Source organism: Coregonus lavaretus (assembly GCF_964263955.1).
Source record: "Coregonus lavaretus genome assembly, chromosome: 26".
Classification (NCBI taxonomy): domain Eukaryota; kingdom Metazoa; phylum Chordata; class Actinopteri; order Salmoniformes; family Salmonidae; genus Coregonus; species Coregonus lavaretus.
In genome coordinates, this window is record NC_140013.1 from 32,623,918 (window position 1) to 32,633,531 (window position 9,614).

Here is a 9,614-nt window from a genome sequence, read left to right on the forward strand (position 1 = left end):
TGATACAGTTTGGAAATCAACTCTAAAGGTTTGTCAGACTGCCTTAAAATAGTTTAAATCTTTGAAGCTTCTGGCTTGTCCAGTGTTTGCTGCACAGAGAGAATAAAGTGTTGCATCTTCCCTGGTTGCCTGACCCTACTGAGACTCCTATCACCAGCCGATCCTGCTAAGATGAGGCATGACAAAGAATTACCTTGGTGTACATTTATATATGATATTATCCATGAATAGAATCAATGGTTCAATAATTGAATGACCATTATTCCCAGATCCCAGACTGTTACTTTTCTGTAGCCCTACCCATCAACTCAAGATGGAACTTTGTGTCCATTCAGTGATTGTTATAATATACTGCAAAATTCACCTGAGCTCCGTAGACTGGTCTCTCTGGCTGTCTGACTCTGCTGGGACACCTGTCACCCTCTGATCCTGCTAACACATTATGAGCATAGTGTTGTGTAGTGTGTACTGACGGTGCACCATTACAGTGACGCCTGTAGAGCTGTTTATGCCGTGTCAGTGTGAAAAGTAGGGAATTAGCTAGGGAAACTGTCAGATCAATATCGTTTGAATCAGGTCTAGTGTGATTGAGGCAAAAAATTATAGCAAAAGTTAGTGAGCTAGCTAGCTAACGTTAGCCAACTTTTGGCTAGCTCTAATGGTACAGCAACTGTCGAAAACTAGCCAAGTTAATTTACTTCTGTTGAAACGGGACACAACAAAGGCTACAAAACATTTAAATACACACAACAGCTGTTAGATACTGCTACCTGACAGATACTGAGATAGCTAGAGGCTAGAGCTGAACTGACTGTGGTAGCTACTAGCTAGCTACTGTAGCTAGTTCATTCACTTCAGATAGAACTTCAGTAAAGAGGGGATGAAACATTAGTTAACATTAGATGCTTTATTTTTTAATGTTAGCTAAGTCAAACAGCAGTTACCTTGCATCAGTGAAATAAAGTGTAGCCAGTTTCTGCTCTGATTGCTTTACAACTCAGAGAAAAAGTGCAACACACACAGACAGCAGCTGCCTCTGTTCATCTCTCCCGTGCTGGTCCAATACGCCAGCCTTTCAGAAGCTTTGCCTTCACACAGCCTGTCACCATGCTCTGCAGAAGCGGTCCTAAATCCAGCCGGCTGAAACTGCCAAACAGCCTACACGACCAATCTGAGGCGTCCGCATGGTCCTAAAGCACACCGATACCGCTTTTTGTATCACACTGCAATGATAAAACTGGGGGGGACAAAATGCAATTTCAGAATGTGGGGGGGTCATGCCCCCCCGTCCCCGTCCCCCCTCCCCCCCGTCCCCAGGGAAAGTTGCACCCCTGCCTGTGTTAAACCATGAAGATGTAGAGTGGTCTGAAATGCTTTATGCCCTATAATCAACTCACACTGGCCCACCCACCATACATACACAGATGGCCTTGATGCAGGGAATGGTGGATGGTTGGAGAAAGACATTCTGGCGGTGTTGTATCCACTTGTGTGGTCCGTGTGCGTGCATATCTGTGTATGAGAGAGAGACAGAGACAGAAAGTCTGAGCATGTGAAGAGCATGCACAAGTAAAAATGACTTGTTTTCCATGTTACAATACCACCCTCGTGTGGTTAAAAGATGAAACAATCCATGTTTGGCATTGAAGTTGTTGCTGGTGAGCCCAGTCCATAACAAAAAGTGATTTTGCCTTTCTGATAATGTATCAATAATAAAAATGTTAACTTTTACTCCCCACACCCTGAATCTTTTTGGGTTGCCTACGGGTAACGCTGTACCATAAGGGTACTAAAACACCACGGAAAACCGGGGGCAAAAAGGTTTTCTGTTTTCTAGAGGGTTAAATAATTGGATTCTGCAGGCTTCTGCAGAATGAAGGAAGAGCAAGGCTACTCAGTCAGCACTAGTTTTAAGAAACACTTATGCAGTTGCATGACAACAGTTCGTTCCGTGACACTTTACTCAGTTGCGTGGCAATGCTAGGGTGAAAGTTCAGATGATGATAGTGTTCTTTTGATAAAACATTTCAGACATCGACCTTTGACCCCTTCAAAGCAACTCAAGAGGTCAATTCACATCACAGTCAAACTGTTATTTTGATGTGATGCAAATTAAATAATCGTGTGAAATACTGCTCCATTAAATTAATTGTGTAGTCAGGAGTACATACAACACAATCTATGCAGAGCCGTTGTTCAGCTGTTGGTTGCATGTATTTATGGAATAGGATTGTAGTTTAGGGTAACAGTGAACTCAATCCTGATAAATGAATAACGCTGGGTGCCACCTACAGCAAGCTCATGCATCATCTATGTTCTTAATGCAGTGTTTATGAGCTCAACTCTGTACACCCCCACTCATGTTCACTTCCCCTCTCTCTCAATTTGTCTCTCAATTTGTCTCTCACTCTGCCCCCCACCCCACTCTCTCTCTCTCAATTCAATTTCAATTTCAATGTAAGTATGTTTACATTGCCAAAGCAAGTGAAATAGATAATGAACAAAAGTGAACTAAACAATTTTTTTAAATAACAGTAAATATTACACTCACAAAAGTTCCAAAATAATGAAGACATTTCAAATGTCATATTATGTGCAAATAGTTAAGTACAATGGGGAAATAAATCAACATAAATATGGGTTGTATTTACAATGGTTTTTGTTCTTCACTGTCTCTCTCTCTCTCTGCCCCTCTCTATGTCCCTCTCTGTCCCTCTCTGTCCCTCTCTCTGTCGCTCTCTCTCTCTCTCTGCCTCTCTCTCTCTCTCGCTGTGTCCCCCCCCCCCCTTCCTATCTGCTTTGCTGATATGATAGATTTCATGCAGCAGATTATGGGACCATCACACATGACTGATAACAAAGTAATCAGCTCATTATCTCTTTCTCTCTCTCGCTCTCTCGCTCTCTCTTTCTCTCTTTCTCTCTTTCTCTCTCTCACTCAAACACACACACAAACACATTAATCAAATTGACATTGACATTGATTATGAGAAGGGATTTGAAGTCAGAAATACGGTAGGTTATTGTAATTCATTAGGAAGAACTAAAGTCAAAGCTTGTGCTCTCCATCTTGTTTCCTTTCTGCATCATTACAATGAATAAGTGATCCGGCTAGCCTGTTAAGAGGCAGTGGGTTAGCTGACGCTAAGTGCCTCCACACTTATATATATATTTTAGTCATTTAGCAGACGCTCTTATCCAGAGCGACTTACAGGAGCAAGTAGGGTTAAGTGCCTTGCTCAAGGGCACATCGACAGATTTTTCACCTAGTCGGCTCGGGGATTAGAACCAGCGACCTTTCGGTTACTGGCACAACGCTCTTAACCACTAAGCTACCTGCCGCCCTTGACACACACACACACACACACACACGGACAAACACACACACAAACACACATACACATACACACACCCGACCCTTCTCTCTCTAAGAAATTGAGAGTGTGTTATCAGACGAACCCTGCCCATTAGTTTCACACGTAAACAGGCTGTATATAAAGGGTTGGGCCCATATAATCTGTCTCTACCTCTTGCAGTGTGTGTGTGTGTGTATGAGCAAATTCCCCATAGACAGATACAGGGCATATACAGTAACACAAACCCGGCCGGTGCCAAGATGCCTGCAGACTTCAATGGACAATGGGTGATGGTCACCAATGAGAACTTTGAGGATATCATGAAGGCCATTGGTAAGCTGTTCTTCTATTGTCTGTTGGAAAGTAGGGACACGAGATAGGGGTGGAGAGGAGAGAGGGAATTGACAGAGAAAGAGTGTGTTGTGTGCGTGTGCGTGTATATGTCTATGTGTGTGTGTGTGCACAAGTGTGTCTGATAGAGAGGGGGATGTCAGAGACAATGCTTGTGTAAAGACTTTATTTGAGCATGTTAGTGAGTGAGATTGTGAGAGGGACAGAGAGAGAGGGAAAGAGAGAGAAAGGATGATGTGGTGCTGCTTCATTTACTTATTGAGCTTCTGTCATGGCGACTTAACCTCAACTGTTTGTGTGAATGGCTCCTGCTTGTTACCACGTCGAACAAATATTGATTTACTCTTTTAAGCATTTTTATCCTCCCCATTCAGGAGAATAAAAAATCCCATCCCGAGCTCTGCCAAGAGGCGTCTGCGCATATCGCTGGCAAGTGAAGGCCCCCATCCATCCACTTAGCATGGCATTGATAAACCACAAGTCTTTTATTATTCATGACTTTATCTCCAATTCATAACTCCCTCTGTGTCATAACTCCCTCTGTGTCATAACTCCCTCTGTGTCATAACTGCCTCCTTGTCATAACTCCCTCCCGCTCAACCCAACAAATCCAAAAAATCCAAAATCCGAGGCGTCTCATTCCGTGCCACTCTATTATTTCCATGAGCGGATCGAAAATTACACCCATATGGAAACAGAGGGAGGGAGAACATATTTGGATGGGTAAATAAAAGAGCTTCATCAAAAAGAGAGATTGGTAGAAATTGAATTTACACTTTGTGGCCAATGCTATGTGAATATCAAAATGGAAGAGGCAGTCTCTTTTGCAGGCTCACAGTTTAACTTATTCAGGCCATTTTAAAAAGGGTAAATGAGATTATCAACAGAGCTGGTCTGAGTGGAATAGTAATTCTAGGACTTGAGCTGCAGTCTCATAACTGAAGAGGGGGACTGGTGGCTTATGCACAAGGAAACACAATAAAAATATATACTATACATAACTCACTGCCCAACCAAGGTGAACAGAATCTATATGAAATTATAAACTGGGTGGTTCGAGCCCTGAATGCTGATTCTCTGAAAGCCGTGCTATATCAGAACGTATACCACGGGTATGACAAAACATTACTTTTTACTCTTCCAATTACGTTGGTAACGTAATAGCAATAAGGCACCTCTGGGGTTTGTGATATATGGCCAATATACCACAGCTGAGGGCTGTGTCCAGGCGTTGCGTCGTGCATAAGAACAGCCCTTAGCCGTGGTATATTGGCCATTTACCACACCCCCTCAGGCCTTATTGCTTAAACATACTTCATCCTTATCCTGTTACAGTATCCACTGAGTGTCCAAGACATTAGGAACACCTTCCTAGAACAGCCTCAATTGGTCGGGGCATGGACTCTACAAGGTGGCCAAAGCGTTCCACATGGATGCTGGCCCATGTTGACTCCAATGCTTCCCACAGTTGTGTCATGTTGGCTGGATGTCTTTCGGGTGGTAGACCATTCTGAAAAACCCAGCAGCGGTGCGCCTACTACCATACCCCGTTCAAAGGCATTTAAGTATTTTGTTTTGCCCATTCACCCTCTGAATGGCACACATACACAATCCATGTCTCAAGGCTTAAAACCCCTGTTTTAACCTGTCTCCTCCCCTTCATCTACACTGATTGAAGTGGATTTAACAGGTGACATCAATAAGGGATCATAGCTTTCACCTGGTCAGTCTATGTCATGGAAAGAGCAGAACATCTTTACACGTTGACATTGTTGTTTCACTGTTTTTCCTCCAGATATTGACTTTGCCACCCGTAAGATCGCCGCCCACCTGACCCAGACTAAGGTGATCGTCCAGAACGGAGACAAGTTTGAGACCAAGACGTTGAGCACCTTCAGGAACTACGAGGTCAACTTCACGATCGGGGAGGAGTTTGAGGAGGTCACTAAGGGACTGGACAACAGGACGATCCAGGTAGGACCACAACCACTATGACCACGTCAGAGAGACACTCTGTCACTGCACTCTGTCCTAACTGGTTCCAAACCCTAACCTTTACCCTCTCCATCATGTTCTCTCCTTTTAGTCTATTCCACCATTTTTTATTTACATTTTTTATTGGTTTTCGTCTCCTGCTTTCCCTTGACTCTCAGTTTGTTAATGCATTCAGTATGGTCACATAGCCCTCACACACATAGCCCACAATCCAAGCATCTTAAAAAGTTTGGTTCAGTCTTGTTGACCCTGGATTTATGGAAACATACACACATCTTCAGCCTGGACTCAGGGTTACATTTACATTTTACAATTTAGTAATTTAGCAGACGCTCTTATCCAGAGCGACTTACAGTTAGTGAGTGCATACATTTTTCATACTGGCCCCCCCACAACCCTGGCGTTGCAAGCGCCATGTTCTACCAACTGAGCTACAGGAGGTTAGACGTAACATAGTAAATGAAAATCTGGGACACTCAAATTAGTGTGATATGTTACATTTGGCATGGTATGTATTAATTTGCATCATCCACCTCAAATGATATGTTACGAATTACAATTAGAACACACAGCCTTTGGGTTGCGAGACGTTCACGTCATTCATCCCGACCAACTACCCTCCTTTCGTTTTTGCCTTAAACAACCTTCTGTCTTATGCAACCATACCAAAAGTCAAATATAGTAATTTGAGTGACCCGGATTTTCGTTTACTATGTTACGTCTATGATACCAGCCTGATATCTTAGATGTGGGACATTTGGGTAAATGTGTGTCTACGGTAAGCTGACTGTGTGTGTTCTTCAGACACTGGTTACCTGGGATGGAGACAAGTTGGTGGCTGTGCAGACGGGAGAGAAGGCCAATCGTGGCTGGAAGCAATGGATAGAAGGAGACCTGCTACACCTGGTGAGAGAGAGAGAAAGATGGGGGGAGGGGGTTAGGGACAGAAAAGAGAGTGAGAGAAATGTCCTAGACTTCAACTTGAACATACATATACATATTCTTCATACCTAAGACAACAGAAGCGCTATACATTTAGTACATTTCTGAGGAGAGAGATAAAGAGACAAACAGCTATCAATCCTTCAGCTTTTATACATATCCTCATTCAGACTTACACTCTGGACTTTTTAATTATATTAAAGTGAGAAGGTGTACTTCTGTATGTCAATCAGTACAGTGGAAGTGGAAGTTATAAAGTCAATCTTGATTTCCAACTCTGAGAAAGAGAAGTGAAAATATAATCCCTTTAGGGCTTCATGCCAAATGGCACCCTATGCCCTCTATAGTGCCCTACTTTTGACCAGAAGTGCACTATATAGGGCACATGTGTCAAACCTATTCTATTAAGGGCCGAGTGTCTGCAGGTTTTCGCTCCACCCTTGTACTTGATTGATGAATTAAGGTCACTAATTAGTAAGGAACTCCCCTCACCTGGTTGTCTAGGTCTTAATTGAAAGGAAAAACCAACAACCTGCAGGCACTCGGCCCTCCGTGGAATGAGTTTGACACCCCTGATAGAGGGAATAGGGTGCCAATTCGGATACAGACCAGATGTTATTTGATTGTCTCATTGTCTTTCTATCCGTCTCTTCTTCTTTCAGGAGATCCACGTTGAAGACAAAGTCTGCAAACAAGTATTCAAGAAGAAACCCTAAAACATCTGACATAACCTTCTTTATTGTAACATTACCTACATGTGTTTCTGCCTGCATAATGATGTTATGTATTTATGATGTGATTGTACATACATTTAATAAATACTTAATTCAACCCAAGCAGATGGGATGCATTGACTTTGGTCTATAAATTAAATGAATATTTATATGGGTGTATATTGACCAGAGTTAACAGTACCTGCAAATAAACACAAACAATATTAACTTATAAAAACATAACATACCCTCTCAAATTAGCGTGTCATTGTAAGAGAACAGAACTACACTACCAGTCAAAGGTTTTAGAACACCTACTCATTCAAGGGTTTTTCTTGAAATCATGTAGTAACCAAAAAAGTGTTAAACATATCAAAATATATTTTATATTTGAGATTCTTCAAATAGCCACCCTTTGCCTTGATGACAGCTTTGCACACTCTTGGCATTCTCTTGACTAGCTTCACCTGGAATGCTTTTCCAACAGTCTTGAAGGAGTTCCCACATATGCTGACCACTTGTTGGCTGCTTTTTCTTCACTCTACGGTCTAACTAATTCCAAACCATCTCAATTTGGTTGAGGTTGGGGGATTGTGGAGGCCAGGTCATCTGATGCAGCACTCCATTACTCTCCTTCTTGGTAAAATAGCCCTTACACAGCCTGGAGGTGTGTTGGGTCATTGTCCTGTTGAAAAACAAATGATAGTCCCACTATGCCCAAACCAGATGGGAGGGCGTATTGCAGCAAAATGCTGTGGTAGCCATGCTGGTTAAGTGTGCCTTGAATTCTAAATAAATCACAGACAGTGTCACCGGCAAATCACCCCCACACCATAACACCTCCTCCTCCATGCTTTACGGTGGGAAATACACACACGGAGATCATCCGTTCACCCACACCGCGTCTCACAAAGACATGGCGGTTGGAACCAAAAATCTCAAATTTGGACTCCAGACCAAAGGACAGATTTCCACCGGTCTAATGTCCATTGCTCGTGTTTCTTGGCCCAAGCAAGTCTCTTGTTCTCATGGTGTCCTTTAGTAGCGGTTTCTTTGCAGCAATTCGACCATGAAGGCCTGATTCACACAGTCTCCTCTGAACAGTTGATGTTGAGATGTGTCTGTTACTTGAACTCTGTGAAGCATTTATTTGGGATACAATTTCTGAGGCTGGTAACTCTAATGAACTTATCCTCTGCACCAGAGGTAACTCTGGGTCTTCCATTCCTGTGGCGGTCCTCATGAGAGCCAGTTTCATCATAGCGCTTGATGATTTTTGTGACTGTACTTGAATAAACTTTCAAAGTTCTTGAAATTCTCCGTATTGACTGACCTTCATGTCTTAAAGTAATGATGGACTGTTGTTTCTCTTTGCTTATTTGAGCTGTTCTTGCCATAATATGGACATGGTATTTTACCAAGTAGGGCTATCTTCTGTATATATTCTGTTTTGATATCTTCACTATTATTCTACAATGTAGAAAATAGTAAAAATAAAGAAAAACCCTTGAATGAGTAGGTGTTCTAAAACTTTTGACCGGTGGTGTATGTGTAAATTGGCAAATCAATCGAAAACATTGTACTCTGTACAGTAGATGACCAGAAAAAATACATATATGAATAGCATCCAGTATATGACATTAATCAGTTGGGTTGTGAAGGCCTGCAACCTTATCTCCTACTTCACAAGGACAGATCTAAGAGATGATCAATGACAGAACACCAGGTTTACGGAACCTTTGAACATGCAACAGTGAGGAGGTGTGGACTTTGAATACAAGATTGGGAGAGGATTCCTCACACCACCCAGGCTTTCTTATCAAGACCTGATAGATTTGGAAACCTCAACAGAGGGTGCAGTTAAATGATGAAGTAGAACACCTCGACTATAAAGCATCGTAGGCATAGAGCTGGGAGCATATAACATTCTAATTGTTATGACACAAGTATGTGATTGCTTAGTTGGTTGGAACTTGCTTCTTGCAACACCAGCGTGGTTTGAAATCTGCATGGACTATACTGGGTAGGCCTAGGTACTGTAGCCTAAGCCTAATACATCTGCAATACTATTCAGTCATCATATTAGTATATTTATACACATAAGAAATAGGGAGATAATTTGTACAAATAGGAAATTAGGCAATTTTTAAGATGTTCAAATTAATTATTATTCATTAATTTATTCGTTTTTATTTATTTATGTATATATTTTTTGGAGGGGTGAGTGGGTAGCCTACATGCAATTACCTGATTATGC

General features: G+C 42.1%; 1 protein-coding gene and 1 long non-coding RNA gene across 2 annotated transcripts; one reads left to right on the forward strand and one right to left on the reverse strand.

Annotated features, from left to right (window-relative positions):
* Positions 1-1,044: 1,044 nt before the first annotated feature.
* Positions 1,045-6,593, reverse strand: LOC311102077. The gene is made up of 3 exons (XR_014609969.1): positions 6,518-6,593; positions 1,421-1,512; positions 1,045-1,237 (listed from the first exon to the last, which is right to left on the reverse strand). It is a non-coding gene; the product is annotated as an uncharacterized lncRNA (long non-coding RNA).
* Positions 3,617-7,360, forward strand: LOC311102076 (retinol-binding protein 2-like; the record flags this gene model as incomplete). The annotated part of the gene is made up of 4 exons (XM_084143296.1): positions 3,617-3,689; positions 5,503-5,681; positions 6,507-6,608; positions 7,307-7,360. The coding sequence occupies 4 exons, from the start codon at positions 3,617-3,619 to the stop codon at positions 7,358-7,360; spliced, it is 408 nt and encodes a 135-aa protein (XP_083999422.1).
* Positions 7,361-9,614: the final 2,254 nt, after the last annotated feature.